We start from the raw sequence: 22,221 nt of genomic DNA on the forward strand, positions 1-22,221 counted from the left end.
CTATATTCCATGTTCGATGTTGGGTATACTTTATATTGTATTTTTGATGGGTTATGTAATTATATAACGAATGTATAGTACTTACGTAACTACAGCGGCTACGAAAGTACTTGTATATATTTTTACTTTTCAATGAAGCTTTTTTATCGGGTTTCACAATCGTTTCACGTAAGTACTAAATTTTTATAGTCATATGAAAAGTATTACGAAATGGTCCGAAATTTAACGTGCTTAAACTTAATTAGTTAATAAATGTTATAATAAATTCAACGGTGTACAAATACTTTCTATAGTCACTATACATTTATCCATATGACAGGCATTAAACATAAATATTCATACTGAATATTGAGATTTTTAGTATAATGGATAATGGACCATTTGAATCTATTTATGTTTTTTATGAAATATATACTTGCAAGAAATATTTTGTAATTTCTACGCATATTTTCGAATCAGTTTCAAACTTTACCAATATAATCATGATAATTAAGATACTAGTACAGCGCTAATGGAATTTCAAAATGTCTTATGTAACACGCACAAGATATGCACGAAAGGTCTACGAATATCGAAATAATTTTGTGAGCTAACGTATATTTATTAGAGTAATCCAAGATACATAATTAATGTTAGATATGCAAATATAATTTGTGTTTAATTAAAATAATCCGAGTCAGCAGATTTAATGCTTTAAGTCCTTTAATTACCGAGAATGTTACATCACTTAATTTCTCGACTTTCATCATAAATCTTCATATCCGTTAAACCTCTCGAATAATTAGTGTCGGATATGTAGGCATAATTAGTGTTTAATTAAAACGATTTGAGAAGATTTAATGCCTTATTACTGAGAACGTTACATCATTTAATTTCTCCACTTGCATTACAAATCTTCAAATCGGTTACATCTCTCGAAATTTCAAGAAAACTACACGCTACAACACACACGTCATCTTCGTGCAATTGCAAAAAAGCTCGCTTCCATCCTCATCAGAAGCTTTCTTTTGTCAACGCTTCGCACCTCAAAGATCTCTAAACATCCCTTCGAATATCTGCATCCTGTCTGATGTTGATCTTTGATCCCTCTGATGTTTGATGTAACAAGTAAAAAAAAAAAAAAAAAAAAAAAAAGAAAGCGAAGGAGAGTGAAAAAGAAAATGGAAATTCGTCGTCGACGGAGGACAAACGAAACATCGCGAAATAAAAAAGAAAATGGCAGCAGGGAAAGCTTCGAGATCGTCTGAAACTGCTTTGTCGATTACGATGTGCTGTCGATTTGGATTTAACAACCGTTACGCTGATGAGACGCATAAGAACACGCGTCGTCGCCGTCGTCGTCGTCGTCGTTGAAAGGACAATGAGGCACGGGAATTGTACAAAGGCATAAAGCCGGAGAGAAGCACGGCTAAAACACGCTTGAAACACGTCTGAATCGCGCGTGCTCCGCTGTCTGAAAAAAACGGAAAGGAGTCGAGCATTTATTTCCGGTGCTGGGACGTCCCAGCCGACCAGAGAAGGGGATGCGATCGTTATTACAGGTATGAGGCTAGTTTTGTTTTAGTTGTTACTGCATAAAGAGATTGAAATGCAAGAACCGAGAATGCTGGATTAATAACGAGCATCTGCACATTTTAGTTTTTCATTCATCTGGCATATTAACTTGAAGAATAGATAAATCTGATTCTCTCAATATACACAATCCGTCATTTAAAAAAATTACGTAAAATCTTATATTCATAAAAATCGATTATATATACATTTCCTAAATTTAACATTTCAACTGGACGAATAGATGAAAATAATTTTGTCAATACACATAGCCTGGTTTTTAGAAATGAGATCAAATTGTATTTTAATGGAAATCAACATAAGAAGCTTTCTTAGGATTTCAATTTTAACAAAGTAAATAAGGATAATTTCCTCAAATATATACAATCTGCTTTTGCAAAAATAATGTCAAATCCTGTCTCAATGAAAATCAATATAAAAAGTTACATATACCGATAGAATTTCATCATCCGTTTCTTACTCGTTTAATTATAAGCTACATAATTAAAAAAAGTTCTTTCAAAATACATAAATAGACGTCGTTCAACTCTATCGATATCCATTAAAGTGTCATCCAACGTTTATTCCCAGTTCAGGCACGCAGACCGTTTAAAAACTATCAAACTCCGTTCACAAGTCCTACCTACCACCTGTTCGAAACACGTCCATCGAAAGAACAACTTTGAAACAACTCAACAGTTAGTTGGCGTGTTATATTCCGCCCCATTCCTCCGCTTTCCATCTTTTCAACTTTATCGTAGACTCGTGTTCCTTTCGTCGAAACCGTTCCCGCCATCTTCTTTTCCCACGTTTTCTTCTCGCGATCGAATGTCATCCTCTATCTCTCTGGGGACCCACTGTGTTTGTACTCTATTCAGGTGGATATTTTTATGCTTTGTTGGGCTCGTTCGATCGTGTTTAGAATTTCATGGCACGAAACGACGATTTATCATCGTGTCGCTACTGATCGATTCCAGATTACATTTTTTGCTCGATTTCCGTTTGATTCGGCTGTTGGAGGTCTTTAAACGTTTGGAATGAGTTTTGTGAGAAGAATATGGTGATGATATGTGGACGAAAGAAGGGATTGCGTTATAGTTCGACGATTTTGCTGGTTTCTCGCAACGTACTGATGTTGTTAGAATAAACAACATATTTAAATTTCAATTTGCCGCGCGTTAATCGTAGTATCCAACTCTCGCTTCCGATCAAATGTGACTCAAAATAGGATAATGAGTTGCAGAGTGAAGATAATGAACTGCAGTGAACAAGAAGAAAATTGTGGAAAGTAAGAGAAATTTTTTTTAACTGAATGATACAGTTAAGAGAAACGATTAATAATCTAGGGAATGGCGCTAAAAAGGTAGAGGGAAAAAGAGGATGCGAATAGATTTTCCTAAATTAAATAATACAGCTAAGGAAAAGTTGCGAATAACGCAAAGAATATTGTGAGAAAAAAAAGGAAGCGAAAGAGGAAAATATGCATAGGAAATGATTTTTAAATTGAGTATATGTGTATTATAGCTAATTTTATATAACAAAATAAAATTCACAAATAATATAACTTCGAAACGTCTAATGTTAAAGCTGCATTGTTACGTTATATACAATGTAAATTATTGAAATTTGTTAAAAATCGTTTTAAGAAAGCAATAAATTAATAAAACGATATTCTTTCAATTTCTGAGAATTTGATCGCAGAAAGTTGAACGTTTCACTTCACTTGCCGCGTTAGAATTTTTGTATCTTGTAATTTGAGACAGTAACAGTTGAATTTAATCGAATCCTTAATTTAAATTTGTTCTTTAATGCTTAAGTCAATAATTTCTCGTTATCTGTTCTCTAATATCAATTAAAATTTTAATAGCTTTATATTAATATGCTGTGAGAAATGCACAATTTTTACGAGTTTTTCATAATACTTGTATAGTAATTATGAATATTTTTAAATATTTTCAATCAAAAAATGAAAAATTGAAGGGATGTAACATTTCCGAAAATATGGTCGTTTAAGGATCGAATTCTCCTGGTGAATTCCCGTGGAAAACTTGTGAACTTTAACGAACATATATCTCGACGCTGATATTTTGTTTTTAAATATCAACAAAGGTGTGCCGTTTGTCAGCAATTAAAGTCAACTATGTCACCAGAAAGAGCGCGCTTTAAAGTAGGTTATTTTTTATTTTTTAGAAATACCTAGACAGCGGAATGCTGTCGGCCATTTTATGAAATATTTTATGGAATATTGCTTCGTCGACAGGCATTCTAATTTTTACGCTCTCATTGTTTCACGACAACAGGAAAATATTGAAATATTTATCATTGTCGTAAACGTAGGTAATATAAATGTATGGGATGCCAAAAAAGTATTCTTCGTGGCTTTGCAAAGTGATTCTACACTTTCGGGTCGATGGAGATCTTTTAAAAATGTGGAGCATAAAATTGACCTTGAGTATTAATTTGGATGCAGAATCTTTTTTGTTTGCATCGTATGGTACTCATCACGAGGAACAAAAGTCTCAAAAGAGCCACGGACATAACTTGGAAAAAAATATTTAAACTTTCATTAGTCTTCTTAAACTGATTTTATTTATTATATCGAGGTAATATATATAAAAAAACAAATAAACAACAATATAGTGATAGCATAATATAATATCAGTAGCATCAGCTCTCAAAACCATGACAAATACTTTTTTGACACATATTCTATCATCTGTAGGTTTGAAGAAATGAAAGATTATTTCTTCTTCAATAGATGGAATTATTTCAGAACTTGTGGTTATAAGTATCTATATGTAAGTAGTCTTGAGTACTTTTGCACAATAAGTAGAGTGATGTATCTGAGTAACAGATACTTTTCAAGCAGGTATTTCATTAACAGATTTGATTAATCATATTAAACCTGCTAAGTTGTATTCTTCCAATTGTATTCTTCTAACGTTAGGAAGTACGTGAAGATTGGACTAAATACGAAAGAAGTCTTATTCAAGTGCAAGATTTCTCGTTTCAATTTTATGTTAATATCTTCTCCAAAGATATTACAACTTCTTTATGTTTACCAAAATGAGAGCAAGATTGAAATACAAAAATTGGAGGATCGTTGCAATGTTAATAGCAATGGCCAGCAACTGATCTTGTACTTTAAGAGCTCGTAGCTCGTCCAGACGATATTGGTTTTCGATCGATTGGATAATTTTACCGAATCCGTAACAGCCGAAAACAGCGTTCACACAATTCTTTGTCTTCGCTGAAGATCCTGATTACTTGCTTCGTTTGTTCGTCTATTCTGCTATTTGCAGTCAAACAGAATGTACGTAAATACATTTTTCATTATGTTTTGATATTATGCTCGTGGAAAAAAGACCATCAAAAAACATTGGTCACAATCTATTGTAAAAAATAGACATCGATGCGGTTTCTATCAGATGCTCATAATTCAATTAAGAAGAGATGAAATAACATTTTTTTGCTATTTTCTTCTGTCAATATCTACTATTTAGAAAAGAGTGGAGAGAGGTTTAACAAAGTCAAAATCTTCTTTTAATGAGATAAATATCCCCCTTCATTCTGTTTCTTTCAAATTTTTATTCTTTGTACGCGTATATCCTTCTATGTCATACAGCGCGCCTTTATTTTGCTAACATGATGACAAAAATCTGTATTTATTTCTGCCATTCTCCACGGTTCGTGTACGCTCTCCTCTATAACTCTTCCATAAATACAATAAAAAAAAAAAAAAAGAAAGAAAAAACATATCGACCGATTCGGTTTTATCGTCCACTTTATACCATCGACAAAACCAAATGTCGAAAGCGAGCGAATCGGTGATCTCACTGAATGCACGGATAAGTAAATGTGCAATTACACAAATAAACAATTGAATCGACAAGTGAACAATTCGCCGTAGTGTGAAGTAGCTATTATAGTAACAGCTATTACACAATTCATTGAATCCACTAATTCGTATGTATTGCAAACTGAACGTGCGACGTGAAATATAGAAATGCGTGGACGTTGATAATTCGACAAAATTATTGAATCGTTCAAAAAAATCGTATCGTCCGGACGTAAAGCTGTAAGCTATCAAAAGCATCTCGTAGCGAGTATAACTTCTCTAATAAACATGAAACATATAAACATACGAAAGAAAGCATAAATATATTTTTAAAGAACGTTGACACTTACCCGTGTCCGTGCTTCCAGGTAGAAGAATGGCATCGTCACGAAACCAGGAGGTGACTGTCAGATGTTCCTTTACGTCTTCTCTTGCCGTGCAAGATAAAACCGCGTTGCATCCCTCCACCACCGGGGACCTGTTCACCCTTACATCATACCCAGGTACTGTCAACACTGAAATTCGAGCACAAACTCCAAATTAGAACTATTAAGCTGTTTGTAGCGAAATTGAGAAAATTTAAAGACAGTGCAGAATTAACGTTTGATTAAATTATCGTCGATATTAACCCTTTCGCTTCGGCAGTTCAGTCCGCCGAAGTACTGTTACTGAACGGAAACGCGCGCCAGAAATACGCACAGTGTGCGTGGTTGCTATATATACGTTTCCCTAAGTCTTAAATAACAATAATTCTTGTAAGAACCGTATATGAAATATCGTTTCGCTGTCAATGGATTTAATAGATGTTTTAGCATGAAACAGTATACGATCGTTTGGATGTTTGAAATATATTGCGTGAAACGTTCTGATGTTGTTTCAAGAATGAGTAACTTTAAGAAGTGATTAATCCAATATGTCAATAAAATCAATAGAAGATGTTCTGCCGATAACGAAAAAATATATTATTGACTGCAGATAGCACTTGTATATGCATCATTTGGATGCTGAATATATGGGGTGTCAGACCCAGGAGTCATCGCGCGGTCATCGCCTATATGCGGCGCTCGTACTCACAGGTCATCTCGTGGGTGCCGCCTATAAGCTGCGCTCGAAGCGAAAGGGTTAAAATTCGAACAGAAGCTCCAAATTAGTACTATTAAGTTGTCCGTAGCGAAACTGGAGAGAAATTTTAAGACAACGCAGAATTAATATTTTAATGAATTGCGTATGACTCGTTTCTTCCAATGTAACTTCACGTTTTCAAACGACTAATACTCGTATTTTCCAGCAACGAGTCGAAACGAAAAATTATTAATACAAACTTGGTAACCAGACTTGACAAAGCGTAATTACCCAATGCTTCATTAAAGTTTCCTTTTTCTCCATCTTTTCTTCGTTTTCCTCTGAGCTTTACGTTTAAAAAGTTTCATCCCTTAAGGAAAAGGATGGAAAAAATGTTGCTGCAGATATTTGCGCTGCTGTTTGCGTGGATTAAGCGGAGATGAAAGGGAAGTTTGACAAGTTTGGGGTTGTAGATTCCTCATTCTTTAGGAATCGGAGACTTCGAAACTGAGTTTATGGTAAGGGGTGAGTTATCGATTTGTTTTCGAGTGCGTTTTGTCGGGATTCTCTTGAGTGGATTAAAGTTACGCGAACTTGTAAAGGTCTTTGCTTTTCGAAGGCACAGATTTTTGTCTGTTTCTTTGTACGTTTCGAAGTTTCGAATCCAATCGCGAAGTTGTTTTGTACGTTGGGTAGCAAGTTTCTGATTGATAATTAATGCTTTAAACAATACTTTAAAGTAAAGTTTTATCTCCAATTTGTATATTTCAAATAATATCTTTCAAATGTTAGTCAAGTATTAGTTATTTCAAATCCTACTTCATATCTTTCATCTGTTATTAATAAATTTAATATTACGTACATCATCATAAGATTATCCAACAAGACTTTGCGTTCGAACCTTCATAATCATATCCCAGTAATATTCTCTATCCTTTTTGAGTTACAACAACAATCTTCTCTAATAGCCAAATATGATCTCCTGCTTGTAAAAGACATTTTCTAATAAAATATCGCGATTTATTTTTATTCAACGTCGCAATGTAGCCATATTAAAATAAATACTAAAAATCTTCAATCAAAAATCACCTCAGCGATGCTCGAAAAATACTTCGATCACAGTTGAAGTCAGTTTTGAGATTTACGAGAATGTAGAGAAATAATCTATTGCAAGGATCAATTCTCATAAAACTATCGTAAATTATTACCCTGAAACAAAATAGAACAATCAAGTACGCTTGTCGTTCTATCCACACGATGCAAAAGAAAGAATCGCGACAGTCGTTTTCGCCCATCCGCTATTTACATAAATCCCCTTCCGGACGAGGATTTTTCACAGAGCTCCACGTTGTTTACCGACACGTTTCGTTCGAATACCGATGCAGGAGCTATAAATCACGCGGATGGACGTGACATCCGTTTCCGACCCGACACGGAAAATTCTCAGAGTAAAAATCGACGATACATCCCGGGAAGACGTTACCATTCCCGCAACGCCATTACGTTCGCGATTCCACTGTTAAATCGATAAAGTAGTGGATCGAAATCTTTCATTCCCGTGTTCCAATCTCCTTTCGCTACAATCGTTTACACGATAAAGTTGCTTGAGCGAATTTATCGAGAGTTATGTATCGAGATAAAATACAATCGTTCATGGAAGTATTTTTGGAGTTTCATTAATTAGAATTGTAGTGTGACTCGATTATCACGGTTATATTGATAAAATTTGAAAGGAATTCAAAAAGGTACAGTGATCCGTATTAATTTAATTTAACTCGGGTATTTCATATAGTTTAGAAATTATTTAGCTTATTATTTTTATTTAGAAAAAGTATATGCATATATAAAATATTTGTCCAATTATTTGTATTAATATATTAAGGACTGATTAATTAAGTCGTTGACTGGAGACGATTTTCATTCTTTTTTATGTAGTAACCGGGATAAAGTTTATTTCACGGTGTATCGTCAATAATGCGTTAATTATCAGACACAAACTTATACAATAATAATTCTGCGCACACCGTGGTGCCGGAATATTAATGCAAGCCTTTGTACATAGAAGCCACAGGATACATATTTAGCGGACTTGTATATTTCGAAAAGGTCATATATCGCTATATATACCGACGATAATAATTTCGATTAAATCATATGATTTTAGAGTCCTCTGGTTTAATCTGTATTTAATATATAATAATAATATTAGTGATATTTATCTTATAGCTTGAGATGATAAATTAAAGGAGACAAATTAAATCCAACCAATGAAATTAAGTAGCCTGATTTGAATTCTATACATTAAATTATATCATTCGACGATACCAGCTAAAGGTTAATTATTATCCAACTTCCAGTTACGTGAAATCAGTGAACAACAAATGATTCTCGATTATTACTATTTCACGTTCACGGATTCGTTTGGGTTTCCTCGGTGAAAAGAAAGAAGGACGTTTGTCGAGGTAAATTCCGTAGCGGAGATAAGATTAGCGTCGCATCCGGAAATTCGTTTTCAGCTCCAGCAGTTCCGTCGCCGCTCCATTTATTCCCAGATCTGACAGGTAGCTACGATATTGCTCTTAATAGCACTGTCAGCTTGGGCGTCACGCTGTTACGCGTCTCATTTCGGAGGCACAATTTAAGTATTAAACGTAACGCGTTTAAGTCACTCCTTCCCTGCTTCTGACATTCGAAAATTTTGCAATAACCCGGCTCCTCTCTTTTCCACGCTTTCCATCCACGGAAAACGCTGTTGCACGACAGTGAACAACGTCGTTTAAACGAATTAGATTCAGTTTATAGTGTTAATTCAATACCTCCGGACATGGCACTTGTCTGTCATCCGGATGTTAATTTCAGTTCTAAATTCTATTAGGTTTCTTCTTCTTCTATGGTTAATGGACATTTGGAATTAATTGACAATTACACTGTTGCAATAAGTTACAAATTGGACGGTGTTTGGTGTTATTTTTTAGTTGGATTTTATTCGATTTTGTATTTAGATTTATTAGTTTTCCTTTTTAAGTATGGCTGATATTTGAGATAAATTGAAATTTCTAGTTGAGTAGTATTTTGTGTTCTTTCCCATTTGTATATTGTTTGTTGCTATATATGGAACACGGAGAAAGAAAATTCGAGGCGAAACATCGGAGGTATTTAAATAAAACTACTGACAGTTCCATCGTTCGTCTTTATGAAATGTTAAAAAAGAAGAACGTGTCTATGACAGAAAAATTTGGTAGCACGAGAGTGGACAGAAAACAGTGGAAAAAAGGAAATTTGAGGAAGCGTCCAATTGCATTTTGCAGATATGAAAAATGAAGAAAGTAGAGTGTGTCGTAAAAAAATTTGAAGTTGAAGAAGCTAGAAAATGTTGGATATAAAAGAAGAAAGTTGGAGGAAATATCGAGTCAATTACTTTCTGCAGTCGTAAAAAAAAATTAAGAAAATATCCAGAGACAGAATGTCTCATAGAAAGAGTTAGTGGAACGGAAGGAGCTAGAAAATATTCGAATATAAAAGAAGAAAATTCGAGGAAACGTCGAGTCGATTGCTTTTTGGAGACGTGAAAAATTAGGAAGCCACTTGGAGAACGCCCCGTGACTGGAGCTGGCAAATACCTGGATAACGATCAAATTCCGTCGAAGGGGAGGAAAACGAAACGAAACGTGCAAACGAGGCCAATATGCGCAGATCTCCAGCGAACCGGGCAACGATATTTCCCGTGGATTCGCAGCCAACCCCAGGATTAAGTTTCTTTTCGATTCACGTTCCCTCGATATCGTGGTGCAGCCTGCAACGCCTCGATTTCTCTCGGTTAGATTGACGTAATCTGTTGAGGACAGACGGATCATCCGCTGAATCTTCAATTGGAAACATTGTCAAATATTTTTGTTAACTTCTTTATGTAGATACTGTATCGTTGAAATTATTGTTATTTATTCGATGGTGCTTGACGTAATTATGAGGATAATTCTTTGATATAATTGAAGACGAGAATTTGTTGTTTATTTTCGATGATGTCTTTTTTTCTGATATTTTATCGTAAGTTGTTGAATTACGTATTGAATTATTTTATTGTTCAAATTATTGGGTTCTTGTTTCGTTATAAACTTTTGAACATGAGATTCTATTGTCGATGACAAACGAAAGACAAATTTCTCTACAACTCCAAAGACAGTCTTAGAAAGCACTAAATCAGTGCAAAGCTTGTTACAAAATTAGCCAATTAATGCACCGATCTTTTATCAGCCACTCTTTAAAAACGAAATTTATAACAAACAGTAATATTAAACAGTCTCAGAATTGTCCAAATTAATCTCCAAATCTGATCCACCAATTTATATTTGTAATTGCCAAATTATACCGTTAGACACATACTTCTGAATGATCTTAAATCTAGAGAGTCTCGTCCTATAAACTCCAGGTTAATGAAACTCTAAATAGAAATTTTAATGACACCGAACAAATTTCAAGATCTTTTTCCTTCTTGAAAGACACGATATTACATAACAAAGTTTAATCTGTTCCCGTGATCCAGTGAAAAATAGTAATAATCGAGAGTCATTTGTTGTTCACTGATTCCACGTAAGTGGAATTTGGACGATAATTAACCTTTTTAATGCGGTTGACGCGATGTTAAAAATCTCTTAAAAAAAGAGAAAAACAGAGGAAAGGAGAAACCAAAAATTCCAAACAAATTTCCTCGACGAACCAAAATAAAAAACATTTCACGATTCATCTCAGAATCAATTAATGATCCATTCGTTCTCGGTGCACGATGCTTCGCAGTCGCTGTCGGAGATCATCGTCGGAAGTGGCGCGGCACGGAGAGAAAAAGAAAAGCAGGCAGAAGGAAACATAGAGAGAAAGAGAGGAGAAACGGCTCCCCTTTTTTCTCCAGACAATGCAGCTCTTCTCGAGAACAAGTCCTTTGGCGGACGACGAGGGTCGAGCCGATGTCATTTCAGATAAATTCCTCATCGCTTTTCAGCCGGGTCCAGGCCTCACCTCTGTATCTCGGCTCTTTCATTCCAGTGATACCGTGCATCGAGAAGAGAGCAAGGAACACATGGAAATCAGCTTGCATCTCTCCTCTTTAATCGTGTTCCTTTCTTGCGGTTAGTTTGATTTTTCCAGGTGCGATGAATGTTCTTCTCGTTTCTCTCAATTTCATGCAGCGGTATTTCTTTTCTAGCTTTGTCATTGACGTTTATGATTAATGATACGATTGGTGTTTGGTGGTTTGAAGAGGTTGTTTTGGAAACTTGAAAAAGTAGCTGCATTTGTTCGTTGCGAGAGCAAGCAATTGAGAAATTCTTTACTTGCACCTATTGCAGCGATTATGTTAAATTATTCATTCGTTTCTTGTACTCTTCACGATGGATAGTACGGTTGATGTTTGTTGGGCTTATAAAAGATTGTTTTAGAAAATAAGGATTTTTCTTTGGGAATTTTGTTGTTTATCGAGGGAGCAAGGATTCAAGAAGTCGAATTCTATCTTTCCATTATAATCGAATGTTTTACCTTATTTAAATTTGCTAGAGAAATTATATAAAATTATTTTTCGTTTCTACAAAATTTTAAAAGTATAAGAAAATAGTATAACAACAGTGCTTCGTCTTATAATAAAATGAAAAAATAATCTGTTCATAGATATTAAAATTGTATTAATAGAAGGAAGAAGGAAGAATTTAAGAATTAGTTGTCGAAATCTTTTTCATATTAGAACCCAAGAAGAAAAGAACAAAATGAATTTCTTCCTTAAATTAGCTGAAAATTAATTCTTATCGAAATACAGGATCTGTATGTCCTACAATTGAAAAGAAAACAATTTCCTTGAAATAAAAACTCGCTTTAAAAATTTATCTTTTTTAAACTAGCTTCTAAACAAATTGTTAATTAATTAAACTACGCTTAGAAATAATCCCCTGCCGTTATATCTCAAGAATTTCATCAAAAACGATCAATTTTCCTTTCACTCGCTACAGAAGCGACAAAATTAATAATATCCCTACACGAGAACCTGCAACTCCTCCCCTAAACTTTGTCTCACATTGTCCGCTATCCTTCCATCTGATGAGCCAGCGATAATTAACGCGCGCAGCAGTTTCTCTTATCCGGAACCGCGGCACGAAACGCAAACTGCTCGAATTGCGAGCGAATAGCTCGGCGAATATATCCCAGTGTCCCCTTCACGACCAATTAACCGTTTCATTCGCGGTATCCGCGTCGGATCTGGCCTGTAGAAGACGCTGCGACGTCCTCAAGTACGTCTGTCTCTATCTTCAAGCGCGACACAGACGTACGAACCGGAAACGGGACGGAAATGGTACATGTTGAGGTTGAAAAGGCGCAGAGTTGAAAAGCCTCGGCTTGAAAAACGGAAGGAGAAAGACACGAGAAATACAGAGGACCAGGCCTAACGTCCAAGCATCGCGAGGCAACCCTTCTGCCCACCCTTTTACCACCCCTGTTTCTACAGCGGAAACGTGGAAAGAAACAGAGAAAAGGGTAGGAAGATTGAATGAAGATGGCGAGTCCTCTCTGATATTATCGAGACAAGAAACGAAAACGCTACTTTCACAAACTAAAGAGCTAGCGAGAGAGAGAGCGAGAGAGAGAGAGAGAGAGAGAGAGAGAGAGAGAGAGAGAGAGAAGGAGTAGAGTTTAACCAGAGGGAGGGAATCGAAATGGGGATGAAACGCAGAAGAGCAGAGGTGGGGATGAAATCTTGCTGAATGCCGGGTCACTCGTTTAAATAATTAAACGCGTAATTACCGCCGGCTGGAACACATTTTAATGAACGGTGCCTTTTCCAGGAAGCTCTGCCCCGTCTCTGTCTACCTAAGCTAAACCTTCCTCTCCTGTGTTTTTCTGCGGGGCTGCAAGAAGTCGGGGAAACTGTGCGTGGTTCTAGGAGACTCTCTTACGTAAAAGGAAGTTGCCAGACTTTTTTGGCAGGTTTCCGGGAGTCGTAAGTTTTGCGTAAGTCTAACGCGAAGGTTAGGTTTCGCCGAGAAGCCTGGTGAAAGGGTGATGCCGAGCGAAACAGAGTGGTTGATAACGAGCCACTTCTTTTCGAAATCCTCTTTGGCAATCTGCTTTTAAAGGGTGGATTTATTACGAAACGCTGAAGGCTCGAACGGTCCAAGACGTTCGAGAGATTATCGAAGATTTCGATTCGACGGCAGCTTGTTAACGACGAAGTTCGTAGAAAGTCCGATGTAACGAGGTTTAATTAACGCCGCGTCTCATAGATCTGGCTTCTATGATCGTTTGCGTTCAACGTCTTTCCCGTTGCCCCCTTGTCGCGTCTTCTCTTCCGTCTTTTTCCCTTCGTTCTCCTTTTTTCTCTTGCCAGGCGGTAATTACGTTTAAGAAGAGAGGAAAGTCGCGTCGTTTATTAGTCGGCAGACTTGTTACCACCGGAAAACGTTGAGTTTTCACGGTGGGACGAGGGAACAGGGTGGGAGGACTTTGAGAGTAAATTTGGCGGAAATTCTTGGCGAATTCATGATAATTCGATTGTTATTGTTGCATCTTTCATGGGATTAAGCAGCACTCAATAGCGTTTAATTGGAAGTTCTACTTTGAGATGAGTCGAAGAAGTCTGTACTTTGTGCTAATTTAGAGAATAGTAGATATCTTTAAGAACTAATTTTTCTTTCTTTTTTGAACAGAGAATGTTATTTATGTTAATTTTTTAAATGCTTTAAATACTTACGTTGGTATAGTTGATCAATGTAAACGAACATTGGCGAACTTGTATATTTTTATATACTTTTTAAAAGTATTTTTATTGACAGATAGGCATATTTTTAAAAATGATGTTCCTCGTTAAAAGATTTAAATACTGATATTTGGAATATTTATATTTGTTTGATTTTATGTTTAAACTCAAAATATAATTTCTTAAATCCTATCTTCAATAGACGGTCAGATGTCGCATTGACCAATTCCATAAAGTGAAAAGTACAGAAGAATAATGATACTACAAACACTGTTTCTTAAATTTACCTTGCAATTTACCATTATTCGTATCATCTTTTTGTATCATATTTATATCTCTTCTCATCTTATATCATCGTCTAAATGAACTTATGGAACTATACATAATATATTTCTTTCTTTCTTTCTTGAGAGTTGAATATTAATCGTGTAGGTATTTATGTAACGAAATAAAGAAATTAATAAACAGTGGAATTGATAAATCTGTTCTCTGTGAGGCTCAGTTTTCCTTTACGAATAATTCTAGTCTAAACAGCTAGATCCTCGAAACGACATCGCGAAACGAGACGAAACTCATGGGATATTAGTCGAAGACGCGATCAAAGTAAACTCTTCTATTCTAGTTCTTCGATCTAATAAACAACATCAATGGAAAACAGTCGGAACACGTGCTCGTCGGACGATTCATGTTCGAGAACTCTTTGCGAAGTGACCGACTTACGAACGAAGGATGAAGTTAAAAAAGGGGAAATCGCATGGTCAGAATCGTAGGATTTGACTTTCGAATTCTTCTCCAGTTTATTCCCTTTTTTTCTATACCAACTGGTCAAATTGGCTGGCCCGTATACGCTCGCGTTTCCTGTCGGAGAACTTTCTCGCAGTTCCCCAGACGGGGATGTCTCGACGTAAAGTAGAAAGAAGAATTTTCTGTTGCCGCTGACGGCCGCGACTTACGAACTTCCCCAGACGAAAAACCAACCAATCGATACACGTTCCTCCACCTTCGTCTCAAGAACTTGGCCGAATTTACTGTCATTACGTCTCTCCTTCGAAAATTTGTCTATTTGGTAATTGACGAGCATTAAACCTATGTTACGAAAAAAGAACACAGTAGTTATAATGTTATAATTGTACGTATGTTGCATATACGTACGTAGAAAAGAAAAATTAACTAGATTGTAGATTTTTATATTTATGTATTCATAGGAAATTTGAAGGTGTAAAAATGCATTCAATACATATAGCTTGCAATAATATATATAACATTAATATATAATATATATAACAGATATAGTATATAAAGTATATAAAATATTCAAAATAGAATATTCATTATAATATTTAGTACATGAAACTTCTATTTAGATTGCATTTCTTTAGTTACATTCATAAAAATATAAAACTGTATAAAAATCCGCAGTCTAATGATAACTACTTAACAATTAAATAATTGCAGAGTTGATTGCCTGAATTTGTAGGAAGAATCAGAGAAGAATTTGACACGGTTAGAAATGTAATTTACGTAATTGCATAGTTGCATATCTAATGATGAGGTCGTTAAATTTAAGATCACTTATTAGGAAATTAAGACGAAGACTGGATTATTGTGCGAGGAACGCGAACAAGTATTAAAATTAATAAATTGGCGTAGCGGAGGACTGTGAACGAGGTTGATATCTTTGGATAAAAAAAGAATATCAACGATCTTTCTCCAATATACTTGCTTCTCCAAATTACTTTCTTTAAAATATTTTTATAATTATATTTGTTGGTTTTAAATTAAGGCGATCATTGATGGTAAGTTTTATTCGTAAATATTAGGAAAAGGGGAATTTAGTTCGAGTTAGCTTTCATTCTAAGATCTTAATTTAGGTTGAGTAAATTTGGGAGCTTCTTGGTCTTCCTTCTTTAAGTTAGGGTATTATTCTCTTTTTATTTTTTATTATCAAACACTAAATTCGAGGAAGAATCCTATTCATAAATATTAGGCTGTCGCATAAGAAATGTTCTTCGAGAAATAATAACTTTCACAAGGCAAGTATTCGTAAAATTGCGTATTTAAAAATGCTTATATATCATAATTTCAAAAAATATCTGAAAAATTGAAATAAAGTAACCTAACTTAGAAAAAACAAAAATCACGCACATCTACTATATCTATTATATTGACCTAAAGTTCAAAACGGAAAAACCTTCATCAACGTTAATTTTCTTTTCTCCCAATCAAACAGAAATCCACCTAAAAATGGGCTAAAAGTAGAGAGAGGACTCGTCTACGCGAAAGTAAAACAGCGTGTCGACGAGATCGCATTAAAAAAGCAACGGAACGAATCGAAGGCAAGTTAAATGGAAGGATTCGAAATTTTCTTCTAATTTCGGTTGCACAGTGTACACGTACTATCCACGGCAGGCGAAAGCACGTAGCTTGCTATACGCGTTGGTCGGCATAAAATCAGCCATTTAAATGGTGGCTCACGTAAAGCTCGTGGTACCGGACCAACCTTTGTCCCATGTTCTCCCGAACGATGTTCCCCAGACGTTTCTCCTGTCTTCTTCCTCTTTTGCTTCTTTTTTCCTATTTCCATCTTTCCTCTGGCCTCTTTCCTTCTCTGTCTAGTCGTTTGTTCAAATCGAACTTGCTTCGATACAATTTAACGGCTTTCATTGGCGTTTTCCCTCCGGTATTTACTCGACGATGTCTCGGTGAAAACGCGGGCCGCGTTTCCGGCATAATGGGATCTTCAGCAACTTTCCGCCATTTCCGGCGACCAGTCACGTTCCAAAGGCGACGTTCTCTACTGTAATTGACGTTTATTGTGCTCACGCAACGCGCCGTGGAAACGTATCGATGGGTACAAGACCTCCTTTTAGTGCTCCTTTCGCGATTTATGTTTTAGGTCCTGTAGCTTTTACAATGAAAGATGACACGAGCTACCTTTGTGCAGTTCCTTCTAAATAATTTTTCTTAACATTTTCTAAATAATGAACATACGATTATAATTGTTGACGTCTATTCATCGTTTGCACTTTACAGCTAATAGTTCGGAGAATGCAAGACGACACGTAATACTTTTATGCAGTTTCCTTTTCGAAAATTATTAGGCTCTGTTCTGGACAGGGAATTATTATTTTTAGCCTTTCTTTTTTAAGTTTCAGCATTTGTCATTCGAAAAATGGAAGACGAGATGGGGTATTTTTGTACAATTTTTCTTTCAAAAATTCACTAGTCTCTATCTTGTATAGTGGATATTCGATTATTATTTTCAGTGTTTTTTTCATCGTTTGCTCTTCAGTTTTGTAGATTGAACAATATAAGAAGAACGACGAGTCTTTATGTAATTTTGTTTGCAGATTATTACTTCTTATTATTGATAGTACAAGATCACTATTCTTCATTGTAGATATCCTCAGTAGCATTCGACTATTATTTTTAGTGATAGTTTCATCGTTTGCTTTATAGTTTAACTGCTTGCAGAATAGAATAATTATATATAGCGAGAATAATTTATTGTTACACAATTTTGTCGTCAAATCATTTTATCCTATTTTGAATCCTACACTGAACTGTTTAATTGTTTCTAATATTTCTTTTATATAGCGTTTACTCCTTAATTTAGTATTAGGTGGTCCGAAAAGTTTCTTTCGTTTTATAAGGAAATAATAGACGCGCGATGTTTTTTGTTTTATATTAGTTTATTGAATTATGCACGAACGTAATAATACAAATATAACGAAATGGATCATACCTAATTCAATAAAATAATATAAAACAGAAATTGTTCATCTATTATCACCTTATGAAACGAAAGAAACTTTTGGGACACCCTAATAGCTTGAAGAATATATAAAGAACAGAGTATTTCCATACAATATCCTTTTATTTATTTATTATTTGCCATTCCTACGGTATTTTTCTATTACTTCATATTTCCAAGAAACATATGGAAGATATAACATATAAGACTCGAATAAATTGAAGAAGTTTTTAATAATAAATTTCAGGTTAAAGTCGCGATTATTATTTTTTCGATATATCGTGTATATGTGTATCGTTTCTATACAGCGGCCTGCGTGAACATTCCCCTTCCGGTGCTGGGACATCGGGGGAAAAAAACATAGTAATTAATGAGCACCGCACTGGAACACGATAATGAGACTTCTGTCCATAAATGCAGAAATACGGATAGAGATTTTCCCTCGTGATATTTTCCGCTATTTTTATGTTATTAACGCGTTGCCCTTTACTCGACTACCCCGCAGAACTGAATAAAACGCGACGCAACCAGAATCTTTTAATTATTCATTAAGCCCCTTATTTGTTGCCATTTCAAACGACTAAAAAATATAACATAGCTTCGATTCAGCTTCATCACTATTAATCGGAATGAAATTATAAACGAATGCATGCAATTTAGTATATTTATATTTCTTTTATATTTATTTAAATTTCATTTGAGCGTTAGATTTTGTTATTGGCCACAATTTTTAATTATATATAGAATTGTTTGTTCCTTTATATTATATACATTGTCCATATGTCTTAACATTTTTACTGTATTACTAAAAATTTTATTTCGTCTTTGTACTTGTCGTTTGTTCCAGTATTAAGTCATTGCACTGGTTTTATGAGACAATTTGAAGACCATAAGCGAAAAACACGATGAGTCACATCTTATGAAAGAGTAATGTCATTTGTCTCGGAATGTAATTTGCATTTGATTTTTAGATTAAATAATATGTGTTCTTGTTCTCTTCTTGTACGTTTAAAAAGATCAAAGTAGATCAAATACATGTATAATTTGTTAATATTTATTTATCTCTACACACATACATTTACATATTTATGAATTTCATATCATTCACATTAATCCGTTCTTTCTTATAAACTGTTAATATATAATTATGTTAAACTGACATAAGAACCGAACAAACATCATTCGTTTTTTAAAAAATACAATGTGAATTTATCACCTATTTTCAAAAGATCTGTATTGAATATTTCTGTTAATAAAATACTTCCTTTTAGCCATCGAGCGACGTAAAACTGAGAAAATCAATAAAAACGCACTCATCATATTTCTCCTGTCTGTGGTCTTCATTTATAAACTGAATGTCACATTACGAGTTAAAAATTCGATCAGCCGACTCTCGAAATTTTACCAAAAGTATAACAAACTCACCAGCACGAAGAGTAACTTCCCTGGAAAGCACGGTTCCAACGGAACTGGTTGCACGACACCTGTATCTAGCGTTGTGCACTTCCGCTCGAAAGTCCTGCGCCAGAAATGGCGGAAAGTAGAGGGTGCCGTTCCCGAGCAGCTGTCTGAAACAATGGAAAAAGAATGAAAGAGGAAGAAAAAAAAAAAGGAGAGAGAAACGAAGAAGCTAGAATTCTAACGTCTTCGCCCAGGTTCCATTACTGGCGTTACCATTTCGCGATATAAATTCGCCCATTTTTAGCTTCCTTTTACCATTCTGCCTTTTTACCACCGACACTCTCACGAGCAAATGCCTTTTATTAATTCGCCCAGGAAAGCTTTTAAAATTGCAGAAGAAAATACGTGGTTCGAGAATAATTGAAATATGCGAATAAACGAGAGAAATTCTAATGTTACATTGAATAGAGTGTGTTTTAGATTAAATTATAGCGAATTAAATGGTACTATTTAAAGCGTTGCGTTGATTCTTTACAATTCATGTACACAATGTTTCTTTGTTTAATTATTCAGTCATTTGGTTTGCGAGATTCAGAGAAATTATTTAAAAGTTTCGTTTTTTAATACCGTTTAAAACAATTTTTTGCATCCTTTCTACGACTTTCTTTTATCCTAAGAATTTTTATATAGCGTAAGGAAATTAAATTATGGAAATATATTAAATTCTGGAAAATCGGATGCTATTATTTAGAGTTTTATGTTGATTCTTTCCGGTTTTAAGAATTTGCTGCATTTTTATTGCCCATTTTTTATGCCTCAATTTTATTTCACTCGATTATATTATCAAAAATAGTTACCTTTTACTCGATATATTTACTCTTCTGTACATAAACTAATAAAATTCTCCCACAATCAATTACACTAGGTAAATGATAACAATCCAAGTACAGTATACAAATGATAAGATTAAGTTTCAGCTTTAATAACAATAAAGTATCAGCTCGAAATCTAGTGTTACCAAAATCTATGAATAAACGCCATATAATTTAATTTTTATTCCCCTCGAACCCTATGCTTCTAATCTGTTCCATTTATAGTCATTTTGTCAAGACTCGTTATGTCTATGCACAAATCGCGCTCGCGTCGATCGAAATTTTAATTTCTTCTTCTTCCAGTAACGAAAAAGTCGTTCTGCAGACGCATCGTGAAAAGAGCGCACGTCCATATAAACGAATGTCCTTCCCGTAAGCGATAAATTGTCGCTAATGTATGTGCATAACATAAAAGTCGAGTCTCTTTCGAGCTGCGATAGAAAACATTCTGTAGGTCGATCAACGAATCGAGTTAACCGCAAACGAGATGAAACATTCAGGATTCGCGTCATAATAGCATAGCTAAAAATGGCTAAAAAGGTCTAACTGTGTCAGGATATCGATTATTCGAGAGGTTAAACTAGCAGCTAGTTTCTGTTCGTCTCGTCACACGTAGGATCATTGCGAAGCTTTTCAGTTCTTTGAAGGAATTTAGGATTTCAAAATTGAAATTAATTTGGATCGACTGGGATCTATTACGAAGATCTATGGTACCTTCGACAAAATATTTGATAATCTTCGAAAATATTATGGCAAACTAGAATTATAACAAATATGTCTTTCGTTTTCGGTATAAATATGATATCGCCACAATGAAATCTTTCGATTTTTAAGAGTTGAAAAATTGAAAAATTCCAAAATTGGAAATTTCTCTATGCATCGAAATTCTTCTCTTCGTGTGAAATGAAATTTTCCTCTGTACAGCAAAAATCTTCATTCTCTATGATATACGTGTAATATCTTCACAATGAAACGTTGCAAAGAATTTTTAAATACCGATATATCGTAAAAATTGTAACATAATGCAGTATGATGCATGACATTATTCCAAAATCTAGTCATAACGAGGACCTTCATTTTTTACGCTATATCATAATGTTCTCAAAATAGATCCCTTCAACATTAAATTCTTAAAGATTGGAATATTGTAAAAATTATAATACATTGCGATGCAAAATATTATTCCAAAGCATCAACATAGCAAATACCTTCATTTACTGCGCTACAAACAAGATACTAATAAAATAGGTTTTTCTCAACACGTTAAAGTCAATATTGTTTCTCGTCAGATGTCCGAGTATACGTTGTCTTATGCTACCTGCGTTATTAGAAACCGTTCTGTATTCACTGCGTAATTGCACGCGTTCGTGTACGCCCGTACAATGCGGTTACGTTCCAGGTTATGATAGCCGGCTGACAAAGCTTTCGGCTATACTACTTGTTTAACTACACACCGAACCATACTACTTAATCGCTTACGTAACCTACTTGTACTGATTACTTACACAATCGGGTAACAGTTGTTTGATAAAACACGTTACTGTTGCCGTTGTCTGATTAGATATTGTGTCGGACAATATTTACACCTATTCTACTTGTCTAGTTTAATGCAACCGTATGCTATTGAACTCGATCGTTTGTTTTAATCTTCTGACCAGTTTCGCTTTAAATTTGTTTAACAAATTCTATTGAACGGCTATTATCTACTCTGATCGATTTTCTACTCAGAGAAGGTTAGTGTTCTACCTATATTATGTTTACTGCATATTGGAGGATAGTAGAATGACTCTATTTACTGACCTATTCTACTGCAGCATTCTGTAGAGCTCTATTTTACTTGTTTGACCATGCATAATCCAATTCTACTTATCATACAGATAATGTCCTCTACCGATAACTCTATTTTATTATTCGATTATGCACCGTTTTGCGATAGTTTGATCTTGATAGTTCTTTATTGTTTATGGAAATAATAACATGTTTGTAAGATATAAAAGAGAATAACAGTTTG

The 22,221-nt window shown here is 34.8% G+C and overlaps 2 protein-coding genes across 2 annotated transcripts in view; one reads left to right on the forward strand and one right to left on the reverse strand.

The window, feature by feature from the left end:
- Dscam3 (Down syndrome cell adhesion molecule 3) overlaps positions 1-22,221 on the reverse strand; it is a 317,202-nt gene that overhangs the window by 34,013 nt on the left and 260,968 nt on the right. Inside the window, exons 5-6 of the mRNA XM_072000043.1 lie at positions 19,363-19,505; positions 5,740-5,904 (exon numbers count right to left, since the gene is read on the reverse strand). Of these exons, the coding sequence (XP_071856144.1) occupies positions 5,740-5,904; positions 19,363-19,505 (308 nt within the window). The remainder of the gene's footprint in view (positions 1-5,739; positions 5,905-19,362; positions 19,506-22,221) is intronic.
- LOC139985564 (clavesin-2) overlaps positions 1-22,221 on the forward strand; it is a 347,454-nt gene that overhangs the window by 5,744 nt on the left and 319,489 nt on the right. The gene's annotated exons all lie outside the window — the stretch shown is intronic.

This window comes from Bombus fervidus, chromosome 3, assembly GCF_041682495.2.
Source record: "Bombus fervidus isolate BK054 chromosome 3, iyBomFerv1, whole genome shotgun sequence".
Taxonomy (NCBI): domain Eukaryota; kingdom Metazoa; phylum Arthropoda; class Insecta; order Hymenoptera; family Apidae; genus Bombus; species Bombus fervidus.